The sequence below is a fragment of the Vidua chalybeata genome, chromosome 14, assembly GCF_026979565.1.
Source record: "Vidua chalybeata isolate OUT-0048 chromosome 14, bVidCha1 merged haplotype, whole genome shotgun sequence".
Taxonomy (NCBI): Eukaryota; Metazoa; Chordata; class Aves; order Passeriformes; family Viduidae; genus Vidua; species Vidua chalybeata.
The window spans coordinates 4,537,856-4,563,058 of NC_071543.1; the positions used below are offsets into that span (position 1 = coordinate 4,537,856).

General features: G+C 60.1%; 3 protein-coding genes across 8 annotated transcripts; 1 reads left to right on the forward strand and 2 right to left on the reverse strand.

Annotated features, from left to right (window-relative positions):
* The first annotated feature begins 243 nt into the window (after positions 1-243).
* ZDHHC9 (zinc finger DHHC-type palmitoyltransferase 9) lies at positions 244-13,090 on the forward strand. Its single transcript, XM_053955609.1, has 10 exons — positions 244-305; positions 668-961; positions 7,623-7,783; positions 8,340-8,498; positions 9,318-9,455; positions 9,606-9,659; positions 9,933-10,030; positions 10,164-10,267; positions 10,381-10,546; positions 11,266-13,090. Exons 2-10 carry the CDS (start codon positions 795-797, stop codon positions 11,368-11,370), a joined length of 1,152 nt encoding a protein of 383 aa, XP_053811584.1. The 5' UTR covers positions 244-305; positions 668-794; the 3' UTR covers positions 11,371-13,090.
* On the reverse strand, positions 12,887-18,359 carry SASH3 (SAM and SH3 domain containing 3). 4 transcript variants are annotated; one of them, XM_053955607.1, is made up of 8 exons: positions 17,657-18,359; positions 15,377-15,469; positions 15,000-15,149; positions 14,770-14,917; positions 14,548-14,696; positions 14,210-14,416; positions 13,788-13,938; positions 12,887-13,708 (listed from the first exon to the last, which is right to left on the reverse strand). In XM_053955607.1, exons 1-8 carry the CDS (start codon positions 17,708-17,710, stop codon positions 13,521-13,523), a joined length of 1,140 nt encoding a protein of 379 aa, XP_053811582.1. In that variant the 5' UTR covers positions 17,711-18,359; the 3' UTR covers positions 12,887-13,520. The 4 variants fall into 4 exon arrangements, with proteins under 4 accessions (XP_053811582.1, XP_053811583.1, XP_053811581.1 ...); XM_053955608.1 differs by having other exon boundaries at positions 12,887-13,705; positions 14,770-14,920; XM_053955606.1 differs by having other exon boundaries at positions 14,770-14,920.
* An 85-nt stretch (positions 18,360-18,444) lies between these two features.
* XPNPEP2 (X-prolyl aminopeptidase 2) lies at positions 18,445-24,382 on the reverse strand. 3 transcript variants are annotated; one of them, XM_053955603.1, is made up of 21 exons: positions 24,254-24,382; positions 23,426-23,499; positions 23,227-23,337; positions 23,084-23,147; positions 22,802-22,906; positions 22,576-22,662; positions 22,330-22,476; positions 22,134-22,235; positions 21,944-22,025; positions 21,379-21,574; positions 21,174-21,263; positions 20,962-21,071; positions 20,798-20,875; positions 20,638-20,709; positions 20,475-20,535; positions 20,214-20,283; positions 19,996-20,100; positions 19,535-19,594; positions 19,280-19,356; positions 19,065-19,157; positions 18,445-18,789 (listed from the first exon to the last, which is right to left on the reverse strand). In XM_053955603.1, exons 1-21 carry the CDS (start codon positions 24,297-24,299, stop codon positions 18,589-18,591), a joined length of 2,031 nt encoding a protein of 676 aa, XP_053811578.1. In that variant the 5' UTR covers positions 24,300-24,382; the 3' UTR covers positions 18,445-18,588. The 3 variants fall into 3 exon arrangements, with proteins under 3 accessions (XP_053811578.1, XP_053811577.1, XP_053811579.1); XM_053955602.1 differs by having other exon boundaries at positions 19,065-19,163; positions 24,254-24,381; XM_053955604.1 differs by lacking the exon at positions 19,996-20,100 and having other exon boundaries at positions 19,065-19,163.
* Positions 24,383-25,203: the final 821 nt, after the last annotated feature.

Genomic DNA, 25,203 nt, shown 5'->3' on the forward strand with positions numbered 1-25,203 from the left:
GGCCAACCACGCGGAGTGGCAGCGCGTACGGCCAATGGGCCGGCGAGAAGCGGTGGGGTGGGAGGAGTCACCGCGAAGTGACAGCGCTAGTGACCAATGGAGAGGCGAGAAGAGGCGCGATGGGAGGAGCTACCAAGGACTGACAGCGCACGCCCCCAATGGAAGGGCGGGAAGCGGCGGGGCGGGGCGGAGGGCGCGGAGGGACCAATGGCCGCGGCGGCCCCGCCCCGTTCGGGCGCGGGGCGTGGCGGCCCCTCCCGGCGCGGTGCGAGCGACCGGCGCGGCCCGAGCTGCACCGGCACTGGGTGAGCGGCGGCGCGGGGCTCTTCTCGTCCCCTTCCCTCCCCTCCCCTCCCCTCCCCTCCCCTCCCCTCCGTCTCCTCTCTAACCCTTCCCTCCGCTCTCTCCTCGCCGGCTCCCGGCACGCCCGCAGAGCCGGGGCTGCCCTGCCCTCTGTGGCCCGGCCCTGCCGCGTCCCCTCCCGGTTCGGAGCCGCCCACCCGAGGGTCTTCCTGGCTGCGCCCCGCGCCCCCTCCCTGGTGGATTCCCAGGGCAACGCCCCTCCCGGGCGCGGGGTTTCCATGGCGACGGCGGCCACCTCCCCCCGTGCCGGTGCCGCCGCCGCCCTGGTGCTGACCGAGCACTCTCCCCGTTCCCTCTCCCGCAGCCGCCGGCCCAGCCCAGCCCAGCTCGGCCCCGCGGGGCCCCGATGATGCTGGGCGCGCGGGCGGCGGAGGAGCAGCAGCAGCGCCCGAACGTGCGGCGGCCGCTGCCGCCCCAGTGACGGCCCCGCCATGTCGGTGATGGTGGCGAGGAAGAAGGTGGTTCGGAAATGGGAGAAGCTGCCGGGCAGGAACACCTTCTGCTGCGACGGCCGTATCATGATGGCCCGGCAGAAGGGCATCTTCTACCTGACGCTCTTTCTCATCCTCGGCACCTGCGCCCTCTTCTTTGCCTTCGAGTGAGTTCCCCGGGGACCCCACGGGACGGGGATGGGGATGGGCCCGTGTGCCCGGGGCCTTCGGGAGAGGGAGGCGCACGGCGCAGCCGGTCGGAGTGTGGCTCTCCCTGTCCAGATCTGCTTCCTCACTCTCAGCAGACTGACCCTGGAGGTTTTGGGGGAGGAACGGGCCCTGCCAGAGCCCTGCCGAGGGGTGACACTGGCCCTGCTTCCCTGTGGGTCACCTTCTGTCTGGGACTTGGCAGTCCTTCCTTGTCCCTGAGGTGCAGCCTGGGACGCAGCCTGTGTACCTGCCCACGGGGGGATGTGCAGCCCCCACATCAGCCCCACTAGGGAGGTGGCCCCAGCTGGAGGATTAATAAGGAGTGAGCCTGGGGGTCCTGCTAGTCTGAGCTAGCCCCAGCATCAGGCTGCACTGCAGCCGGAGCCACACTGGTATTTCGGAAGGATCCGACCACCCCTTATATCACCTCGGCAGCCTAAAGACCTTCAGCCAAAACCTTTGATCCTGCTGAAAAAGAGGGATCTGCCCCCTCCCCTCAGCTCTCCCTGGGAGCTGGGCTGGGGAGTTGGGCTGGCGTTAGACTAATCTTAAAATCAAAAACAAGCAAAAAGGGAAAAGCCTATGTTTGTCTGGGCTGATGCTGTGGGAGGGGGCAGGACACCCCTGTTGCCTGGCTAGAGGATGAACTTGGATCAGCTAAACAACTGAAAAACTTCCCTTCCTCGGTCTCCATGGGCATGTTTGTGTTCTGGGGCAGCAGAAAGGCTGAAACAGGGTTGGGTAATACAAAAGGTCGCAAAGCCAAGAAGAGCGAGTGGAAGGACCTGCTCGCTGGCTAAGCCCTGGCTATTCCTGCAGATCCAAAAAGCCCTCGGCCCAGATGCTGTCCTCCTCAGCATCGTTCCTAAGCCAGGGAACTTGTTTTCATGTTCCCTGACCCAGCGTGTCTCTCCCTAGTTCCCTGTCCAAATTATCCCTGGCTCAGTCTGAATTCCGGGGTACCAAGTGACACCACTCTTGGTTTGATGTTTGGAGTTTTTTCCATCTGAAAAATAGGGCTGAGCCTTCCTGCCATACAGGAAGAACTAATAAGTGTTGCTGCTCCAGAAATGCTTATTGCTGCACCAGAAACACTGATTTGAGGGATAATTGCTCTGGCTCCCTGTGGATCCTGTCTGTAGCAAGAGAGTGAACCACATCCCGCTCTGCCGTGGTTGCACTAAGGCAGAGTGAGCCAAGGCTGTTTTATAGACCTAGGCTGTGGTTAGTCAGGAACGTGACTGGAAATTCCTTGAGAAGCCCCTTTCCGTGCTCTGGCAGGCAGAGGTCTGTGGAGGAGTCACTTGCACCAAGACATCAAGGCCATGCCTAGACCTGGAGCGTGGGCTCTGCGGGGGGAATGCTGCTGGGAACAGGATCACCTCTGAATTTTAGTTAAATCAACTGAGGGAGATATGGAAAAGTTTGAGAAAATCCAAATACCCAACAAACTGATTCTTTCAGTGCAGAACACCTCAGTGTTTTTTTTTTTTTGTTTGGAAGAGAGGAGGTTGTTTTGAACTTGTTTGGGGCTTTTTGAATTTGGGATAGGGATGAAATGTTGCCTTCCCAGCTGGAAACACTCCCCAAGGTCTCTGTTTCACTGATCAGGCTGAGATAAGCAGCTTGGCTGCTCAGGAGCCCTACCTGCCCTGCTTGTGTAGGGAGCTCTGGGTGAGGATCTCAACCTCGATTTTTCACTGTGTTGTCTGTTTGTCTCAGTGTTTGGCAGATTCTTTAGTGTTTGCATGGAAATTCCTGGTTTCCCCCTTAAAGTTGGCGTGTGGATTTGGAGCGCGGCAGCCGGCGGTGGGCGGAGGAGCCTTTCCCTCGCTGTCCCTCACTGCAGGCTGCCTGTGCCACGCTGCCTGTGCCGTGCTGCCTGCTTCATTCAGCTGAATCACTTGCGCAGTCACACCTTGTCTGAGCGCGGCTCTGGGTGCCTGGAGCCAGGATCTGTCTGGCTGCTCGCCCTGCGCCGGGCTGGGCTTGATCCCGGCGCTCCGGGCTGCCCTGGCTCCAGTTACAGTTGAGGCCGGTGGGGACCGGCACCCACGGCAGGAGGAAAGCCACGGCCCTTCCTTCCCAGCCCTGGAGCGATGGCCGCACTCGCGGGGCTGCTGCTGGTGCTGGTTTTTTCCTCCAGGTTTCTCCAGTGCCGCCAGCTGCTCTGCGGTGTCCACAGGCCAGCGGGCTGAGCCGCCTCAACCCTGTGGGTGGGAATTTCTGTGCTGATCCCCCAAACCGCAGCGCTGTGTTCTGGGACTGGGGAAATCTCTCCAGGAGCAAACAGGAGCCAGAAGCTGGCAGAACTCAGTGCTGTACCTGAGATCCGACTCCTCCCTCTTAGATAAGGCAGAAGGACGGAGCTGTGCTGGCTCCCGGGAAGGGCTCTGCAGCGACCAACTGGAGTCCTCTGCCCAAGGGCACCTCTCTCACCACTATGGGAGCAGCTCCCGCTGCTTGGGGCTGCTCCCTGCAGAGTCCGAGACCTGTGTTTAACTGGGTCTACTCCATAACACGTCCCATAAAATACAGTTTCACATCCTCTTGGCGTTATTTCAGACTCCTAATGGTATGTCAGCCCTGTGGTTGGGCACTTAGCTGCTGTCTGCTTGAGGTGTTCCAGCATGAGGAGACCAGATAGAGCACTTGTAAAAAATCCCTTTGTGAACTGGGATGATGGGATGCAGGGAACTCTCAGGCTGGGAGTTCCCTTTGCAGTTCCTGTCTCTTCTGAAGTGAGTTCCATGCTCAACTGAAGGGAATGGGATTTCTTTTGTCTCTGGCTTTTCAGCACAAAACTTGACATCTGTAAATGTTAGAGGCATGATAGCGCCAGCAACACCGGCTCCTCATGGGAAGGGGCTGCTCTTGGATTTTCCAATGCCCAAGCATATTTGTCACTTTGTTTTTCCTACTTTTTTATCTTTGTACAGATGAAAATGTCTTTGTTTTCTGATGAGTTGAAAACACGTACACTGCCCTTTGTGTGACTTTATTTTTTGGTTTTGATTTCCAAAGCCCAGTCCCAAGACTCACAAAGGGGCCTCTGAGCTGGCATTACCTCTGGTTAGATCTATGTCAAGTGTGGTCAAAACTTACATGTGAGTTAATTCATGCTTTTTAGTCATTGCAATTTCTCTCAATAGAAGTGAACTTTTTGGTGTCCAGAGTTCAGCTTGTTTTGTGCCTGTTTCTGGGGGAAGTGGCCACTCCTGGGGTTTGGATTGAGCTTTTTTTCATATGTGGGCTCCTTCTCAGGAGATGACTTTGCCCTCTCTGCAGCCTCCACATCCTCTGTGGCACCCCCATTCCCGGGTGGATCTTGGGGTGATTTGTCTGTGCGGAGATTTGAGATTTTAGCTGGGAAAAGAGCAATGACATCGGTATAACACACCTGTCTCCTGCCTCAGTTGTGTCAGAAACACATGGCGTGTGCTGACAGCTGATGTGTCACTGCTGGCAGGTGGGGAGAGGTTCCAGGGAGAGCTCCAGCCCTGCCTGATGCTGCTGGGAAGGGCTTGGACACAGTGTTGTGGTGTGGGCTTTGGAGCAGCTGCTTCCATGCTTACTGCAAACACAGTGGCTGCTAGACACCATTGCTTCCCTGGTGTGAACACCCAGCACAGCCAGACTGAAGTGCCCTGCTGAGGGACAGGCACTGGGTAAAGATACAGCTCTGCTGGCACTCAGACCAGGCACATGATGTGGCTGTGCTGTAGCTGAGGGAGGTTAAACAGGTGAGATGTGGGTGAGTGATACTGCGGAGCTTGTGCTGAGCCCTAGTGGTGCCTGCCTGGGAGATGTGCTGTCCTGTGGCTGTGGCTGCAGTCCCTGTGGCTTTCCCCTTCCTCCAAAGCTTTGCTCAATGTGCTGATTACAACAGACCTTCCCAAACGGGTGCAGAGTAACCAGCCAAGCACCGTAACTCATGGCACCTCCCAGCTGCTTCTCCCCCTGCTCCCCATTCCAATGATCCCTTTGTTCAGCCTTCCTGCCCCAGCCCACCCCGCTGTGGTGATGAGTTGTGATAGTGCTGTTATTGTCTGCTTTTTGGTGACAGAATGCTCCAGAGCACAGATATGGTGCTGGGAATGGGGGAGCAGCATCCTCACATGCCAACAGAGCATCTCTGTTGGCTCTGAGCTCTCCCAAACAAAAGATCTTTAAATGTCTGTTCCTGAGCAGTGAAATTGTCTTAGAGACAAGGCGTAGACTGAAGATACCCCAGTGCTAGTGAGTACTTGAGTGGCTGCTTTCCCTGCCCTGGACGTGCTCCCTGGAAGTCACCTGAAGAGCGAGGCCCCATCAGCACAGGGAGGGTGGGAGGCACGTGGTGGGCGCCATGCTGGGCCTGGAGATGCATTTTCACCGTGGTGGGAGCTCCTCTGGCTCTAACCTCTGCCCTCACCTGCAAGGGGCCCACAGATGCCAGCCCAGCTAAGGGGAGCTAAGCTAAGCCTGTGTGGAAGCAGAAGGGACATGGCTCAGCTTTAACACAGCTCATGGATCCATATTTAAACCCAGAATATGTTCATGTTGTCACAGCAGTTTCCAAAAGCTGTCATATTAGCTGGACAAGGGTCAGGCTGCAGCCCTTTGGGGCAGACGGTGTCCAGCTTTTAAAGGAATAATCACAGAATCATTTAGGTTGGAAAAGACCCCCCAAGACCATCAAGTTCTGTGACTGGTGACCACCTTGTCAACCAGACCGGAGCACTGAGTGCCACATCCAGTTGTTCCTTGGACACCTCCAGGGATGGGGACTCCACCACCTCCCTGGGCAGCGCCTTCCAATGCCTGACAGCCCTTTCCATGGAGAACCTTCTCCTAATGTCCAACCTGAACCTCCCCTGGCATAGCTTGAGGCTGTGTCCTCTTGTCCTGTCACTGATTGCCTGGGAGAAGAGGCTGACCTGCACCTAAATCCATGTTCCATCTTCCTAACTCCATATTTCTACCCCAAATGGGCTCCAAGGTTTTTGTTTATTTGCTGACTGACTTGCAGCTGTCCCTGGACTTTGCCCTTGCAAAGGGAATGCAAAGTTATCTTGGGCTGCCTGAAGATGATGAGCTCGGCCCCCCAGTTCATTGTCTGTGGGCAGGGCTGGGCACAGGGACATTGTTTTGGGGAACAGCAGAGTGTGCAGTGTCTGAAATGAAGGATGTTGGTTTAAGACTCAGGCCCTGTGTGTTGCTGTGGGCTTTGGTGTTGCAGCTGTGACTGAAGCTGTAGCTTCAGTGTGCAGCCCTTCTGTCCCTGTCACACGTGGGGGACAGTGCTGGAGTCAATGGAGTCAATGGCCCAGGAAATGTTCCTGCAGTGGGCCTGCAGAGCCTGGTGCTGCCAGCTGGAGCTGGAAACTGCATTTTTTTTGGGGAATCTGTGGTGGGAATGCCATCCAGAATTAAACAGTGCTGTGGAGGTCATGGAAATGGCCTTGCTTGGGATGGCAGCCCCCCTGGGAGGATAATCACTGCAGTAGCCTGATGCTCCCATGGAGAGTAACAGTGGAACAGCAGGAGTCTGGGTTAGATCCATCCCTCAGCAGCAGGGATAAAGGTGGATCCTAGAAAGCCAGGTGCCTGAAAGCCTGGGTGCTCAGCTGCATCAGGAGGCTGGGGAAGGGATGTGTGAGGAGTGGTGAGACATGGCACAAGTGGTGGGATTTAGATGGGGTTTCCCTTAAACCGTGGCAAAGCTCCATAGGAACTTCACCCCAACATCAGTAGGGTTTTCTGAAGGAATCAGGGTAAAATATGTTTTTTTTCAGCCCAGTATATCTCTAAAACATGACTTCTGCCCAGGCCTCCCACACAGCTAGGGCTGCAGCACCTCTGGGGACATGGCTGTGGGTGTCCAGGAGCAGCATGGCCATGGTGAGATGAGTCCCATGCTCCCTTTGCATCTCCTCTATTAGTGGGATCAGCACCATAAACTCCTTGTTGAGCTTTGCTGTATTTATAGAGCAAACAAACCTTGTTCCCTTTTGAGCTGGGGGAGTCTTGGAGCAGGAGCCTTTCTGCTTTATTTGAAGCATTCTAGTCTGTTGTCTCAGGAAAGCCAAAGGAAGCCAGATGTCTTGTTGCATGGGAATGTTGTGCTTCCACAGGAATCCATTCCTAAGAAGCACAGGATGCACTTAATCCCAATAATTTCTGTCGTGCTGGAAGCTCCTGCTCTTTAAGGGTTAGCCAGAGATTCCCACCATCCCCACAGGCTTCCATGCCTTCTGGCTCTCCAGCTGTGGGGTCCCTGACCAGGCCTTGGGTGCTTCTCCCAGTGGTCTGGCCCATCCCTTGGCAGCAGGAATGTAATGGGTAAGGACTCTCCAGCTGCCTGGTTGTGTTTTTGGCATTGCTTAAAATGGGAGCTGAAAACAACAAATGCTGGGAAGTATCTGTGCCTAGCTGGTGGAAAACGTGGAGATGCTGTGATGGTGCCTGGTTGTTGGAGCTGCCCCAGGAGTGTGTTCCCCTGTGGTGGTGGGATCAGAAGGATGTACTGAACCGCTTCTCTGCTCCAGATCTAAGCAGTGCTGCGGAGTGCCCGGGCTCTGAGGCTGTGCCAGGCCATGAGACTCTGACTCATCGTCGCCTGCCCCATGTCCGCAGGTGCCGGTACCTGGCTGTGCAGCTCTCCCCAGCCATCCCCGTGTTTGCAGCAGTTCTCTTCCTGTTCGCCATGGCCACGCTGCTGCGGACGAGCTTCAGTGACCCCGGCGTGATCCCGAGGGCCCTGCCCGACGAGGCAGCCTTCATTGAGATGGAGATTGGTGAGTGTGGAGTGGCCAAGCTGGTGAGGGCTGGAAAAGCCTCCCTGTTTATGGCATATTTCTAGGTTACAGTCCCTGCAAAGCTTACCTTCCTGGCTGGACCTCCAAAAGTGAGGATTGCCCCAATCTGCTGGCTCACTTTACTTGGCCAAATTTCAAGAAGGCAGCACGATGCACCTGAGTCCCTCTCTGGGAGCCGTTTCACCTGCTGCTTTCTCTCCCATAGCTGTGTACATACAAACTCAGTTTGCTTTTGAGATGGGGTGCAGAAAGCTTGGAGTGGTCCCCTTGATCCTTCAGGGAGAGAGGAGGTTTGGTGGATGCAGGTGATAACACCCAGCCCACTCTCAACATGCCAATGAAAGCTCTGGCATCCCTTTTCCTGCCTCCAGGCTGCCAGGTTTGGCTCTGGCCTGCGTGAGCAGAGCTGCAGCCTCCGGCTCCGGAGCCAGCGGGCTCTGATCCTGCTGGGAGGAAAGGCAGGGAAGCGAGTTGTCGTTTGAGGCCTGTCGTGTTGTAGCAGCAGGTCCGATCTGTGCCCGGTTCTCTCTTGCAGAGGCCACCAACGGGACTGTGCCGCAGGGTCAGCGCCCGCCCCCGCGCATCAAGAACTTCCAGATCAACAACCAGATTGTGAAGCTCAAGTACTGCTACACGTGTAAGATCTTCCGGCCGCCCCGCGCCTCGCACTGCAGCATCTGCGACAACTGCGTGGGTGAGTGGTGCTCGGGGCTGGCCTGGCCTTGCTCCTCACACAGAGCCTTGGGACAGGGCAGACCTGCACCCAGGCTTGTGCTGGGCAGCTCTGGACTGGTGGAGTGTCCAGCCTGCCTCGTCTTGTGCTCGAGGAGCTTGAAGTTTGCTCAGAACCTGGAGCCAGGTGCTTCCTCTTTGCCAGGACTTTGGCAATAATTGAGTCCAGCTGCTCTGTGTACATGAGCAGCCCATTTTTGAGTCCCACTGGACTCTGGCCTTGCAGGACTGGAGGGTTCTGGTGGAGAGCTGTGTCTCAGGTGACAGCAGCTCCTTCATCAGCACAGAGATTGTGCCATTCCCTGGGGTGCCCTGGTCGTAGTCTTCCTTCTGTGTATGTAACTAGCTCATGTTCAGCATCACTGCTCCAGGTGGAAATCCTGTCCTTTTGGACCCCTTTCCTCCTCTTCAGATTCCCAGCCTTTGTGTGTTTATGCAGTTTCTTGAACCTTCTCCTGATTATTCCAGGGTAAGAACTTGGGGACTCCCAGGCCTTCATCTAAAGAATGTGCTGTGGCTGTTGTACCCCAGGGAGAGAAGACACATGGGGGGTCAAGCTCAAACTCTCTCTTGATGTGCAAAATCACTCATTATAAAATAATTTTGGACTTTTTGACCTCCTGATAGGAGGTCAGGATATGGGATCCTGACTGAGCAGAGGGTTGAACTTGGCAGTTTGTGTCAGCCTGGGGGATTTTTGAGGTGGGAGCACAGGAGCAAGGATTTAGAGGCGGGCAGGGCCATGCCAGGGCAGTGCTAATTTTCATCTTGGCTTCCTCAGAGCGCTTTGACCATCACTGTCCCTGGGTGGGCAACTGTGTGGGAAAGAGGAACTACCGCTACTTCTACCTCTTCATCCTCTCGCTTTCCCTCCTCACCATCTACATCTTCACCTTCAACATCGTCTACGTAGCACTGAGTGAGTCTGCCTGGAGAGCTGGGAGGGAGGGGGGGAGGGAGGGAGTGGGGCTACAGATGGTGGTGTGAAACCAGAGTTAGGGAGTGGGAAAGGGAGCTGGACTCAGTGGGATGTTCCAGGTGAAAAAATCTCTCTCTTTTTGTATTGCAGAATCTCTGAAGATAGGGTTTCTGAACACTTTGAAGGAAACCCCAGGGACATATCCTTCCATAGTTCCAAGGGCTTGACTTCTCCAAAACTGGGGTTTTTTTGCAACTGGGAGCTGCATTGGGGAGTGGCTGCTTAGGTCACTCTGAGTCTTTCTGAGCATTTTCCCCTGGATGACAATGTGGGGAGCATTTTCTTGGCTTTTGGGAGGAGAATAAAACAGGAAACAGTGGCTAGGAGAGGAAGAGAAGTTGGTGTTTGTGGGGGCAGTAAAAGGTGGGCTGAGCCTGCTCTCAAGGTGTTCCCAGTCCTTAACTGTTCCCACTGTACTGGAGGTGCTCATCTGTTTCTTCACGCTGTGGTCAGTGGTGGGGTTAACTGGGTTCCACACCTTCCTGGTGGCACTGAATCAGACAACCAACGAAGACGTAAGTAGAGCCTTCCTCTTCCTCTGAGCTGTTGCTGTTTCTCAGTGTGTCAAGGCTGTGCACAACACAGGGATCTGGGGGCTGGGGCAGGACGGCCTTAGAGTAAACCTGAGTTTGTGCCCAACTATTTCAGATTAAGGGGTCCTGGACTGGGAAGAACCGCGTGCAGAATCCCTACAGCCACGGCAACATAGTGAAGAACTGCTGCGAGGTGCTCTGCGGGCCCCTGCCCCCCAGGTGAACTCCTGAGGGGCTGCCTTGACCTCTGTCTTCCACCAGCACTTCTGCTGGGAAGAGAGGTGGGATTTGGGGAGACATGGGTCTCTGATGGCGTGGCTGTGTTCTTGCAGTGTCCTGGACAGACGGGGCATCCTGCAGCAGGAGGAGAGCACAGCTCAGGAGGGGTCGTGCCCGCGGAGACCCGGCACGCAGGAGCCCCCGTCCACGCAGGGCCCTGGGCAGGCCCAGGAGGGTGGCGTGAAGCAGCAGGATGGCAGCATTCCTCTCCCCAGTGCCGTGAGTGATCCCCTTGGGAGCTGGGGGGGCTCTGGGACAGTGGGAGAAAGCTGAGAGTGTGACTTAGGAAGGACAAAACGACATAGGGAGCCATGTGAGAGGCTGCTGCTGAAAAGCTTGTTTGCTCTGACCCTGGAAACCAGCGTCTTGGTTTCCTTGGATTTCCTCAAAGGAGAGCACAGCTGGCTGCGGTTTTGGAGATCAGTCCTGCCACGAGAGCACTCAGGAGCTGTTGCCCATGGAGTTTGGCAGGACTGGGGAGGGCTGAGAGGTTGCAGACATCTTGTTCTGGTGCTGCGTGTGAGCTGCAGGGCTGTCCCTTGGAGAAAGCTGTTGTGACTGAGCAACCTGCTCTGTGTTTGAAATTAGTCCTGCATTAAGGACATAGTTTGACAGGAGACCTCCAGAGTGCCCTTCCCACCTAAATTATTCCATTAGCATGGTGGGAAATGGCTCAGCTTGCTCCTGCTTGGGCATGAGCTGCCCTTCTCTGATGGACACAGCCCCGACACCTTCTGCTGGAGCAGTCCAGTGCTCCAGCTCTTCCTGAAACAGCTGTTGTGCCTGTTGGGTGGCCCCTGGTTTTGGTTTCTCCTTTTCCCAAGCCCAGCTGAGACCGCTGCTAGTGGAGCTGGAGGTGGTAGCGGAGCGGTGGGGCCTGTGTGCTCAGGCTCTGCACGGGGAGTGTCCCTGGAGGTCACTCTGTCCTCTCTCTCCAGGTCCCTGCGCCGTCTGTGAGTGACACCGAGATGCCAGAGGAGAAGCAGCGAACGCCTGGGGAGTTCCCGGTGCCCTCCCCAGACCCTGGGCAAGCGGAGCACTAGCATCTGCTTGGAAGGGAGAACTTTGTTGTTTTGTCTAATCAAAGCTGGAAGTCGTGGAGGAGAGGAGAAGGGCTGGATGGCAGGCACCTGATTCCCCGTGGCCATTTTGCTTTAGTCATTACTCACCGTGGTGTGGGCAGCGCTGGCCTTGTGCGGTGGCACAGGACAGCGACGCCCTGGTCACTGTGGGGCACCGCCAGCACCAGGTCTGCCTGAGGCTGGGCCTCTGGCTCTGTGGGCTGTCCTGGATGCTTCATCCCAGCTCAGGGCTGGGGTTGTCCCTCCACCTGGGTCCAGCTCTGACAGGGTGAGGCTGCTCCCTCCTGCTGAGGAATCCCCAAGGAAGGGGAAAGCAATCGTGGCAGCAATGTCCTCTCTCCCCTCCTCCCTCCTTCTTCTAATCCGTTGTGTTGTTTTGTGGTTGGCGTGGCAAGGCTTGTCAGGAGACGGTGCCCCAAGGACCCAAACAAGTGGGAAGGAGTTCTGCTGGCAGCGTTTTTAAGTAGCTGTCTTCCTGTGCTCCCTTCCTTTACATGTGATGTAACAAGGCAGCAGCTATGAGGGGACCCTCCTTCCTATCCTGCCCTGGTGCTCACACCACCCTGGGCTTCAAGGGAGGGAGAGGGCAGCCAGGGTGGACAGCTGCAGGGAAGGATCTGCCTGTGCCACTGGCTCCTGGCTGGTGCTGGGGCTGCGCTTGTTGCCGGGTGTCTGCACTGAGCCATCCCCAGCTGTGGCACAGCAGCTCTGCAGGACCTCAGCCCCGATCTGTGTTGTGTCATTGCATCCCCTTGTCCCCACCTTACCTTGCTCTGCTGTTCTCAGCCATCCTAGACTGGCTTTGGAAGATCCTTGGATCTTCCCAGGATTGTGCCAGCTGCCCCGGGCTGGGCTTACGTGTCCTCAACAGAGAGAAGGAGAGGCTGGGGGGATGGTGGGAGAGCTCTGTGCCATGGCAGGGCTTCCCCCACTCCACAGTCCCTGTCAGGGGACCCTCACACCTCTGGGATCTCCGCAGAGTCGCTGGTGGAGGAGAGGCCATTCCATGCCCTGGCAGCTCTGTGTCCCTTGCCACAGTGCTGGGCACTCCCGTTCCTCCCCGCAGGTGTGTGATGGCTGCTGGGGGCATCCTGCCGGGCCAGTCCTGTGTGTGTGTCCATGATGCTCCTGGCTGGCAGTGAGGGGTGTGATGTGAGCGTGGCACTGGCACTGCCCCCTCTCCCGCGGTGCAGGGCCTCTTCTCCCGGGTGAGAGGGCAGAGCTGCCACAGCTGTTCCCAGTTGGAATGTGGCTGGGAAGGAGCCCCAGCCACCCTGCCATGGCCCTCAGCCAGCCCAGCCTCATCCCGTTCCATCCTCCGGGGACAGGGCTCCTGTGCCCCACCCCGTGGGAGTCGCCCCAACACGCTACTGACCAAATCTCCAATTCGGTGCGAAAGTGTATTTTGGCTTTGCTGCTCCCTGTTCCACGAGGTGTGTGGAGTGCTGCCTGCCGGGACCTGCCTGCACGGGTCAGGGTCTCCAGAAGGAGGGAAAGGGGTTGGGTGAGGGTTGGGTGTTCTTTATTTTTTATTTTTTTTTTTTTATTTTAAAACAATGAAGGAAACTTAATTGGTTTGAAAACGGCTGAGCTGTAGCCCCTGTGTGTCTGTGCTGCCCCAAGCCAGCTGCCTCTTCCCCCTTTCCTGTGCATTTCCAGGACTCTCCATCTCACACTTCCAGGGTGTCTTAACTGTGTTATTTGCATCTTGCTGTCCCCCATGGCAGGTGATGGGGGGAAGTCTCTGTGTGTCCATGCTGAGAAGTGACAGTGTCCTGGGCAGGCTTCAGTTGCCTGCACACACGGCTTCCATCCCCAGCTCTCCCTTCCTGAGCCTGCTGGTAAACCTGGGAAAAGCAGCCAATGCCTGTGGTGAGGAGTGCGGTGGCCCAGCGTGCCCAGAGTCCCTTCCTCGGGGCAGTGATGCCAGGCATTGCCATGCAAAATGTCCTGGGGCACCTTGTGTCCACCCAGCATTGGGCTCTGGTGCAGGGGCCGGGCCAGGCCCCGAGGTGCCACCACTGGGGCTCCCCTGTCCCCCACCAGCAGCCGTCCCCTCCAATCCAGCCCCCCTGTTAGGGCCAAAGCGGGAAGTGGCGGTGCCGGCAGGCTCAGGGGGATTCTGCCATGGAGAGAGCCCCCAGCTGCTCCTCAGGACCCCCCAGCTCGGCCTCCTCCCGGCTGCCATCCAGGGTCTCTGATCCCTCGAAGCAGCCGGAGTCGCGGGGAATGTCCCCTTTGGGCTCTGAGGGTGATGGCGGGGCCTCGGTGGTGTCACCGTCCTCTGGCTCACTGGCTGCTGGGAGAGGGGCCGTGGCGTTAGTGGTGCTGCTGGGGTACCCAGTCAGGGCTCTCCTGCCCCTCCCCAGGACTCTTACTGTCATAGTCCAGGAGGAGCTCGGCAGCCGTCAGCAGCTTGGCGCGGTGCTGGGGGTCCGTGATGTGCAGCTCATTCAGGTGGGTCTCCCGCAGCTCCTTGAAGTCCTCCAGGGTTTGGTACCCGTTCAGCAGGAGGGTGGGGGTGTGTTCCTGGGTGGGGGGTGTGGGTAGGGGTAAGCAGGGCTTGGGTGGCTCCCCTGGCTCCCCCTGATCCCCAGTGCTGTCCTGTAGCTCCCCCCTCAGTGGGTCCATGGTGGGCACTTACCCCCACATTACCCAGAAATGCCCCCCGTGTCCCCTCTGTGCCCCTGGGTGCTTGGTGGAGGGACCCACGAGGTGGGGGATAGTGAAGGGGAGAGGGGTCGGTCACACTGCTGGTCCCGTGCTGGGTGCTGCTGTTCCCCCTCAGCCCGTCCCTCACCTGCAGGTTGATGCGCTCCAGCAGCTCATGGAGGGTCTTGGGCTTGAGGCGCTTGTTCCGACTGGAGCTCCGGCTCCTGCGGGCAGGGACTGTCTCCTCAGGGATCACATCCACGTAGATGAACTTGAAGGAGCCCACCCTGTTGTTGAGCAGCCCGGTCCAGGTGCCCACAGGTGGCTTCTCAATGATGCCGATGATGTCCCCTTTCTAGGCCAAGGGATGTGGGATGGTGGTGGGTGCAGGCTTGGGGACAGCCAGGGAACAGCCCCAGCTCAGGGGGTCCCTGGCCACCCTCCCTCCCTCCCTCCCTCCCCAGGGCCGCAGTGGCCGTGGCTCACCCGCAGCTTCAGGGAGTCCTTGTCATAGGGGCTGGGGGTGAAGTCGGTGTGGACGCGGGCCCGGCCGCAGAAGGGGCCAGTGTAGGCTGGGACAGTCTCCTCCAGTGACCGGCTGTCCCTGGGATCGCCAGGGCTGGGAATGTTGCTGCCTGCAGAGAGGAAGGGGTCAGGATGTGCCTGGCTGGGGACGTAGGGCCAGTGTCCCGTCGGGGCTGGCCTCACCGCTGGACATCTGGCGTCCGAGGGCTGGGCGCCCATCCTCCTCCTCCTCCAGCTCCAGGTATGACAGGGGCACCTTGTCATGGCTCTGCTCTTCCACGCTGCTGGCTGGGGACAGGGGGCATGGGGTCCCCTCTGCCTCCACCTCTCCCTGCTGAGGGTACCGGGGTCAGGCCGAGGGAGGGGGAGCTGTCACCCACTCACCCATGCGTGTCCCCACACCCCCTGCTCACCTTGCCCTCGGCCAGTGCTCTCACGGCCATCCTGCCCATCTTGCGGTTCATGGTGCGGGAGATGACCGCCCGCCACTTCCTGCCCAGCTTTGTCCCACTGCTCCGCACAGCCTCCTCAGGGCTGGCACTGCTGGGATCATCCTCAGGGATCTGCCAGAGGCATGGAGTGAAGGCAGAGCCCCCCACCCTGGGCAAGCCTCAGCAGGGTCACACAGGGCTGTGAGATCCCAAATCCCACCAGTGCTGGCACCCTGGGGCTGCTCCATGTGCCACTGGTAAGACCAGGAGTTTTGGGAAACCAGCCCTGAAATGGGCTGTTCCCAGGGGAGCAGGATGTGTCAAGGGGTGCTGCTGCTCCAAGGGTGCTGGGAACTCACATTCTCCTCCAGGTTGAATTCCTCGCTTGACACAGGGGAGCTGACCTTGGACTTGCTGAAATCCTTGAAGCTGCTGGAACGCTGTAGGGAAAGCTGGGAGCAGGGGCAGAGGTGTGAGGAGGGAGATGGGCTTCTTCTTGCATTCCCTGCCCCAGGTCCTCTCTGCCCTTTGGGCTGCTCTGCCCATCCCAGGGTGATGCCAGTGCTGGGAAGAGATTTTTGCTCTCTTCCAGGAGTGGCCATGTGTCATCAACCCCCTGGAACTGGGATGTGGAGCTCTTGGTGTCTGTGCAGCTGCTTGGCACAGCATTCCCAGGGCAGGGATGCTCTGGTGTGGAGCCTGGCACTGCCATGCTGGGAGCAGCCTAGGGCTGTGCCATGATGCCACCCTGGCACATGGGCCAGGATGTGGGGGCACACAGGGCTCTGCATCTCCTCTCAGCACAGGTGGGCAGGCAGTGAAGGGCCATGTCCCTGCTGCTACTCACAGGGTCAGCTCCAGGACTGAAATCCTGGAGGATTCATCACAAATCCATGTTTTCCACCTATGAGTGTCACACCATAGCCCAGAGAGCACACCCCCAGCATCACCAGCTGGCTTGGTGCCACCTCCATGCCTAAGCCATCAAAGCTGGTTTTGGATCTCAGTCCTGGGACACCTCTCCATCCCTTGCCCATTTTGGTCTTTCCTGTGCCCCCTGCCTGCCTTTCTCTCCATGGCCTCAGGTGCTTGTCTCACATGGAAGGGTTTCTCCATGCCAGGAACGTCCTTGGTGCCAGCACAGCCACCTGGTCCCAGGTGTCCCTCAACCCTGGATGCCAGCACCAGCATGCTGGCATACTGGGGCACGGTGAGCTCGGCTGCCACTGCCAGCACTCTTGAGGCCCTTGGAGCACACAATTGGTGCTTGCTCTGCCACCACCACAACCAGAGATTTCTGTTCTCAAGCAGCTCTGCCAGCTCCTGTTGTGGTGGAGATCTTTCCCAGCCCTGCACAGCCTGGCCCTGTGCTGTGTTCCCTCTTTATTCTCCTTCTCATTGGCTCCACTGAGCACCCCTGAGCACTTGATTTTGCCATTCCTTGCAGAGAGCTGGCTCTTGGTGCCACACCCAGCTGCAGAGCCACTGTGGCTTCATGCCAGCTCCAGGTACATCCGTGCAGAGGGGATGCTGGCTTTTGCCCTGCTCCCACCCCAGTGCCCTGAATCCACCAGATCCAGGTCCACTGAACCTCCCAGGGTTTCAGCGCTGAGATAAAACAGCTCTGAGACAGAACTGCCCTGGGGCTGGAGGGGCCATGGAGAGCCTGGCAGTGTGATGTGAGTCAGGGGGGCCGGGCTGTCCCGGAGCAGAGCAGGAGGGGGAAGTGAGAGTGGCTGTCGCTGGGCAAGGGCAGGGGATGCCCACTGGGACTGGCCGGGCTGGATGGGCCACCCCAGTGCAGGGAGGGGGACTTCACCCAGGTTTCCTGTGGAAGCTTGGCAGCACGGAGGAGCTGCCATGGCAGGGTTTGTGCCTGTCATGGGCAGGACCTTGCCACCAGGCACTGCCCCTGCTCCCCGTGCTGACTTGCTGATGTTGATGCCAGCCCAGCAAAGCTTGGCAAGAGCTGAAGTGCCAGCTGGTGCGAGACCTGGCAGGGGATGAAGAACCAGTTTTGGCCCCCGCTGGTGACTTCAGCCTCCAGACTTCAGCCACAGGGTGGCACACGGCCATGCCACGCAAGGGGCTCTCGAGAGGCCGTGGCACTGGCAGCTGGCGCTCCTGTGGCTCCCACCTCGCAGCGGTGCTGCCGGAGGAAGCGGCTGACGCACATGACGGAGCTGCAGGCTCGACCGCAGCACCTTGCTGCGCAAGAGAGCTGCACACCCGCCACCGCAGCCATGTCCCCCGCCCCCCCGGAAATGACAGGCGGCCGCCCACGCCTGGGGAGGCCATGGGGGGTGGGGGGCCACATCCTCCCCCAGCAGAGCTCCGCGGGTCCCACCGGCACCTGAGCTGGCACCCATGTTGATCCCGAGTGCTGTGCATCCCAGCCACACGTCCCACCAGGATGGAAGCCAGAGTGGGAGGTGGACAAGGCTAGGATCACGCACGGGCGAGGCCACAGTAGCTGGTGGCAGCAGAGACAAAGTGATGGCAGGGCAGCTGCCGTGCTGTCCCAGTCCCCCGGCACCAGCCCTCCTGCTCAGCATCCCACGGCAGCCCAGGTTTGGAGAGCTCTGGATGTGCCGGGACATCTGCGGTGCCGAGGGCACCTGGATGCCGCCAGCACTCACCTTCCTGTGTCCCGGCTCCTTGTCGCCGGCGTTGGAAGATTTGCGGCGCAGCATGGCGCTGGGGCCGGTGGCGAGGGCTCAGCGTCCGACAGCGGCGAGCGCGGCCCGTCCCGTCCCGCGGCACCGGCACCGAGCGGGGAGCGCACAGGAAGCTGGCGGTCACATGAGAGGCGCTTGCAGACGTGCTCGGGGTGGCTGGCGAAGCGCGGGCTGGGGCAGGAGGAAGGAAACCCTCCAGCGAGCTGCTGCCCTGCCCGGGGCCCCTGGGTGGGGACGGTGTCTGCGCCCTGACACTTCTCGGCCGTGCCGCCCTTCGGTGATGCTGCCCGTGCCCTGCCTCCCCTTGGCAATGCCGCCGCCCCTCGGTGATGCTGCCCCTTGGCCATCTGCAGATGGGCATCGTGCGTCCCCCCATGGAGAAGGTGACAGTCCCCAACCCCTCTGTCGTGCCCACCGCCGTGCTTGCTCATCCTGCTGGGACACGATAGCCAAGCCCTCTGCGTGACACTTGGTCTGGGATGTCCCCTCACATCCGCATGTCCTCACACGCACATGGGACGTGCTCATGGTCACCCCGCTGCTAGCACCCGCCGGGATCTCACTCCAAATCCTCCATCTTTTTGCCCTGTCACCAGATGACAGTTGAAATCTGCCCAAATCCATCTCCCCACTGTCGGCGTTGGCTTGGTCGCCTCAGGGCTGGACAAGGTGGCACAAGCAGGGTGCCAGGGGTGGGGATGGGGGCCGGACTCCAGCCCTAACTCGCCGGCAAGGCAGCGCGCAGCACATCGGGCACAGCAGGGCGCAGCAGGGCCCGCCTCGCTCTTGTTTAATCACAGACGAATAAATCGAATACACCAGAAAAAAAGGAAGTGAGGGCAGGGGAAGACCCGGCCGTGGTGGGAGGGGGTGGTGGGGCCACGGGTGCGGGGTCAGGCCCCCAGCCGGCTGAGCAGCACCGAGAGCAGCGAGGCGAGGGCCAGCGTGCCCGCGGCGGCGGTGCCGGCGCTGCTCACCGGGAAGGGCTCGGTACTCTCCTGCAGCCAGGCGTACGCCTCCTCCAGCCGCTGCCGCCGCAGCTCCGGCCCCACGTGTGCCCGGATCCGCTCGTAGTAGGAGTTCAGGTACCGGATCTGCAGCCAGGCACCACGGGGAGCTGCCAGGGGATGGCCTGGGTGCTGCCCCTGCCTTTGGCCATCCCCATCCAGCTGCCCCACACCCTGACCACTGGCTCCACCTGCAGAGCTCATTGCCCCTCTTCATCCGTGCACCCATCCTTGCTCTGTCCTCATTTACCCACTCCAGCCTCATGCCATGGTCCTGGCTTTTTCCTGCATCCCCTCCCCCCAAGCCCCTGTGCTGACCTCGCATCCCTGCTCTGCTCCCCACCCCGAGCACACCCCTGTACCTGCTCTGGGGACAGGAGGCTGAGGTCAATGAGATTGCGGTCATAGGGCACCAGGGACACCACCTCAAAGGTCAGAAAAGGCTTCTCCCCGCTCTGGTGCTGCCACAAAGAGGTGTCATTGGATGTCCCCTACCCCTTTGGAGTTGTCCCCACCCCTGACTCGATGCAGGCCCCCATGGTGTGCCACCTCTGTCACCCCGTCCCCATTGCCCTACCTCAGTCTGTGCCTCCACCACGAGGGTGACGTCCTCAATGCGGATCCCGAACTCGCCATCCTGGTAATACCCGGGCTCTGAGGGCCGGGAACACGCCTGGTGAGCCCCCAACCCCAGCGGCTCCCCCAGCCCACCCCAGTGGGGCTGGATCTGGCCCCTGAGTGGGGCTGAGAGCTGACACCCTGTCCCTGGTTGGGCTCTGTGCCCAGGGCTGTCCCAGAGAGCTGGGGTGCCAGTCGGGGTGCCGGGACATACCAATGGAGGTGAACATGCCAGCCTCCAGTGGCACGTTGTTGGACTGGAAACCCACGGGCCCTGCAGGGACACGAGGTGGTTTAGAGATCTGTGGATGACATGTGCTGCAGGGACACACCAGCAAGGAGCAAGGTGCCACACTGGAGAGAGCCATGGGGCCTACACAAGGACCAGCAAGGGCCAACACAACCCCAGCAAGGACCACAGAGCCACCAAGGCAAGGACTATGGAGCCACCATGGCAAGGACCACTACAAGGACAAGGATCATCCCAGTAAGGACCTTGGGACCACCTCAGCAAGGATCACGGGGCCACCCAGGCAAAGACTGCAAGATGTTGCAAGCAGGGATTTCCCTGCTCCTTATAGAGGCTCTGCTGGGAAGCCCCTGGTGAGCTCCTGTCCTCATCCCTGTCCCTGTAGCTCAGCCCACATGCCCAGCACCAGTGCTAGTGACACCTACACTCGTGGACTGAGAGGAAGTTGCCAATGCCGTGGCCGGTCCCATGGCCATAGTTGAGTCCAACATCCCAGAGTGCCCGGCGGGCAAAGGACTCCACTATTCTCCCTGGGGAATGAAGAGGTGGGATGGGGGCCAAGGAGCCTATGGGGCTCCCCCGTGCCCTCCTGCTCCCTGTGCCAGGGGTTCTGTGCAGGGCCAATGCTGGGTTTGGCACCCACCTGCTGTGTTGGATGGGAAGATGAGGCGGGAGAGGTCAATGTTGCCCATCAGCACACGGGTGTAGGCTTCCTGTAGGGCATGGCAGGGGTGATACCCAGTGGGGTGGTACCCAGACACCCACCCCTGCACATCCAGCCCTGGCCAGGACCATGATGCTGAGTGCCATAGGGAGTGCTGAGCAGTGCAGGGGGGTGCTGGGCATCTCAGGGGTGCCCTGGGCAGTGCAGGGGGATGTTGGCTGACATGGGAGGGGCTGGTACCTTCTGGAACGGGGTGGGCTCACCCCAGTGCACTGTGCGAGTGATGTCTGTTGTCCCATCCCTGCAAAGGTGGGTCATAAAGGGCTGATGCAGCCCCAGCACTGGCTGTGGGAGCCCCTGGATGTGGGGCTGTGGTGGGGGGGTCTCATTCAAAGCTACACACAGATATTGCCCTCCGGTGTCAAAGAGGTACATCTCTCTCGCAGACAGTGTCCGGCTGCTCCCGTTGGAGGGGCTGCAATGGGAGGGGGGGTCAGAGCCCTCTCCCAGCTGCCCATTGCCCACTGCCCCCTGCCCACTGCCCACCGCTGCCCCAGCCATACCTGTAGTGAGCCAGCGCTGCGTTGAGCCCGCTGGCCGAGATGGACTGGAAGCTGGGCCCACGGCTGTGCTCCTGGGCCCTGGAGGGCAGCAGGGGGGAAGGGAGGTGTTGGGAATCCCCGGCTGCCCTTCCCTGGGCAGGGCAGGCCCCGGGGGCAGCACTGACCAGCGAAATGCATTGATGTGCTGAGCCCCTGAAAACTCGTCCACCTGCCCCTGCGGGACTGTCTTCTCCAGCCACAGCAGGTACTGGATGATGGCCACCGCATCCCGGACCTGGGGGTGCCCGGTGACAGCGGGGAGGGGACATCAGCACCCTGCTTCCTCCGGTCTCTCCCCCTCTCTGCAGGGGGCTGTGGGGAGGGGGACAGCCCTTACATGGGCGGCTCGCAGCATCTCCTGCTCATGGGCGTTTTTCACAGCCTTGGCCATCATGACAGGCGAGTAGCTCTCCTTCAGCAGCTTCTCCTGTGGGGGCAGGCAGAAGGTGGCACAGCTACCTGTCCCCTCAGGCGTCAGGTGACATGGGGCTGTTCCTGAGCCTGCAGGACCCACATGCCCCGTGGCCAGGTTCGGTGCTCACCTGGGGGATGATGGCGTAGAGGCCGTAGGTGGTGTACTCGGTGCCCAGCCACACGGTGACATTGCCCTGGGTGTAGCCGCGCAGGTGGGTGCTCACCTGCCCGTACTCCTGCAGCTCCACGCACAGCGGCCCCGGGCAGCCTGAGCGCAGGGACTCCCGTGCCGCCACCGAGAGCCGGGACTCCTCCACGAACAGGCTGGGGAGAGAGCGGGATGGGGCGGGCACAGACGTGGTGGTCACCTGCTGCCTTTGGTCCCCCCAAGTCCGGCCACACCAGCAGAGATGGGGGGCTGTGAGGGGATGCTGGGCTGGGAATGGGAGGAACTCAGGTGGTGAGGAAAGGGAGTGTGCCATGCCCTGGGAACGAGGGGATGGATTGGGAAAGATGTGTGGCTCGGAAGGACAGTCAGTGGGGCTGGGCATGGCAGGATGGGGTGGCTCTGGGGATAAGGGGCAACGGGCTGAGAGGAGGGTCCCATGGAGGCTGGCTCAGGAAAGGAAGGGTGGAAGAGGGGTGGGTGGTAACCCCCTCCAGACCCCATGCCCACAGGGATGTGCTGCCCACCTTATGGTTGTGTTGGTCAGGAGGGTGTAGGAGTAGAAGACAGGGTTGTAGGGGATGTCATCTCCACGGAGGTTGAAGAGCCCTGCCAGGAACGAGACCTCTGCACCCGCGACTGCCACTGCCCTCCCACCCCCAGGGTTTGAGCCCACGGCCCCTGCCACGGCCCCACCATGGCACCGTGGGTCCTTACAGGCCGTCTCCTCCAGCCCCGACAGCAGCACGGCTGTGGGGCGCCGCACATGCTGGTCCATCCGCTGCCGGATCCCAGCCACCTTCTCCTGCCAGCTCCTCCCTGCGAGTCGGGCAAGTGGTTGGCTCAGTGCAGGGACCACCGTGGCCACAGGCTGGGGGTGCTGTGGGTGAGCTGCGGGAGGCTGGGGTCAGACCTGTGAACTCTGCTGGGAGGCTGTAGATCTTGCTGGAGGAGGGAAGGGGTCTCTGGTCACCCCATGCCTGATCCACAAGATTGGTCTCGAGGGGGAGCAGGGTCCGGCCAGAGCCGTGCAGAGCCTGGCTGTAGCTGTTCCACGTGTCTGTGGGGTGAGCAGCCCGCAGGTTTGGGCTCCTGGTAAATCTGCACCCAGGGGCTGCCCTCCCTGGGCAGGGTGACCCACAGTGTCAGCCAGCCCTACCGATGGAGAAGAGGAAGGGGTCCAAACTGACGTTCCCCTGCGCAGGAACTGCCTTCAGGATCCACATCCCGATGGACTCGATCGAGGCTGCAGGAGAGAGCTGGGTGGCACCGCGGATTTGCACTGCATCCTGGCCCATGCTAAGCCCAGAGGCGGCTGTGGCAGGGGCTGGGGGGGGTCCCTGGAAGCAGGGAGACTCAGAGGGCCCTGTCCTGCCCCCACTGACTTGTCCTCTGCAGCTCCCAGTTGCAGTCCATCTCCCGCTCTGCCTGGGTCCAGTAGCGGCTGTCAGTCCACAGGGCAGCCTTGTCCTGCGTCACCACAGCGGTGCCTGGGACAGGGTTGGGGGCTCAGGGGTCACCTCTTTCTCTCTCCCTGCAGCTGGCAGGGACCCCCAGCGGCTCTCAGGGAGTGGGACCATGCCGTGCGCATGGATCCCAGGAATGAGGACAGGCAGGCAGGTGCCAGCCCCCGAGCAGTGACCCGACTGTTTGCGGGATGCACTCACCTGCGGAGCCGGTGAAACCAGTGAGCCAGCCCAGCCGGGCATCCCGCTTGGAGATGTACTCGCTCTGGAGCCGGGATGGAGCCGTGAGAGGTGGCTGTGGGCAGGGAGCAGGTCCCCGGGGGTGCGGGGGACTCCCACCTTACCATGTGGGCATCCGTGGAGGGCACGATGTAGGCGTGGACACCGTGGGTCTGTATGATGCCCCGCAGCATGGCCAGATGCGCCGTCGTGTTGGTGGCCGTCGGTGGCAGGTACTGGTGGCACAGGGAGACGTGCTGGGACTGGTGGGGACCCCATGCTGGGGGTCTCAGGAACAGGGAGGGGGAGCAAGGCAGGGCTCACCGGTGGGTCCGCGGAGCAATCCCGGATGTCATTCCTGGTGGAAGGAGCCTGTGGCGCCTGCCCTGCAGCACAGCCTGTGGGCATGACAGTACCCAGGAGCCTCAGGCTGCAGCCTGGGGGCCTGCTGGACCTTTGCTCCAGCCCGGAACTGCACCAGGCAGCTGTGACCCTCGTCCCCAGCCCCAAACACCAGCCAGCCAAGCTTGGGGCTTTTTGCAAAACCCGGTGTTTTTAGCCTCAGAAGTAGTGGATGAAAAGCAACGTCATCCCCTGGTTCAAGAGGAGATAAATCTCCCGGTGCCCGTGGTACAGTGGGATCATCATGGGGAGCAGCTGTGCCCAGCACAGAGCATGGAGGGGCTGGCAGGTGCCTGCCTGGAGCATCCCAGCCCTGGAGCTGTGGAAGGAACTGGCTGATGGTGGGGCCATGTCCAGCTAGACCTGACCTCTCCCCAGGGCTGCTTGGCACGGGGTCCCACCACTATTCCCTGGGCTCTCCATCACCAGCTGGCACCTGGCCTCTCACTTTGTGCCAAGGGCACACAGCTTGTGTCCGTGGGACAGTGAGTGATGGGGTCATCCTCAGCATGAGGGGCCTTGGGTACCAGGTGTGTGCACGCTGGATCTGCTTCTTGCCTGCCCCAGGCCCATCCCTGAGGCAGCCAGGCAGGGTGAGCCCTGCGACACAGTCTGGCTCATACCTCGGGGTGGACCCACCTCTGCTTCACCCAGAGCTGCGGCTGGGACATCCCACGGTCTCCACATCTGGTTCCTGGGGTCCCCAGTTGTGCCGCCCCACCCCAGCGCCCCGCCCGCCGGCTGCCATACCGTGGAGCAGGAGTGCCCAGGCTGCGATCCAGAGCGGGGGGGACATGGCTGCCCCGGCCAGGTGCGACGGGCACCAAGGGGATACTGTGCGTGACAGGTCCCTCCTCCTGTACCTTTGCCCCAGGGGCAGAGGGATGCAGAATGGGAGGGACGGAGCAGGGTTTGTTGCCCCTTTGAAAAGTGAATTCTGCTGCTAAATAAAAGCAAACAGCAGAATCAGCACAAAGTCCAAAGATCCTGCAGGAGCAGAAGGGGAAGCGTGCCAGCTAAGCCTGGCACCACCTGATGGCCAGGGAGAGGTCAGGGAAAGGCTTTGCTCCCTGGGGAACCCCTGTGTTTTGGATCTATGGAGAGCTGGCATGGGATCTCTGGGGTGAGGGTCAGATGCCCCCCAAACCAGTCAGGCCCTGAAGCCATCCCTCCTCCTCCACAGGACACGGAGCCATGCAGGGGGACACCAGCCCCTGTTCAGTGCCTGGGAGCAGCAGCCTCTGCTGAGGCTGCACACAGGGACCTGTGCTCCACGGGAGGATCCTGCTGGGATGTGCCCTTTGTCCCTCCAGGCCCATCAGCAGCGCACCTCCGTGCATCTGCCTTGCTAAAACCTCATTATCTTCATCACAAGGAGCCTTGACCCCGAGGGCTGTCACTTTGATTGCACAGCTACTTCCTCCAGCGGCTTTAATGACTCTAGTTGTGGAGAGAAAGGCTGGGAGAGGGGCAGACCTGCTGCCACAGGCATTGGAGGTGTCCACCCCTGGCATGGAGACAGATCTCCAGGGATGAGTGCACGTCCCCACCCAGGACAGGTAATGGAGTTGCAGATTGGTTTGGTCTGGAAAGGACATTAGAGATCCTCTAGTTTTGACCCCCTGCCATGGGCAGCGACACCTTCCATTCAAGGTGGCTCCAAGCCCCTTCCAGCCTGGCTTTGGACACTTCCAGGGATG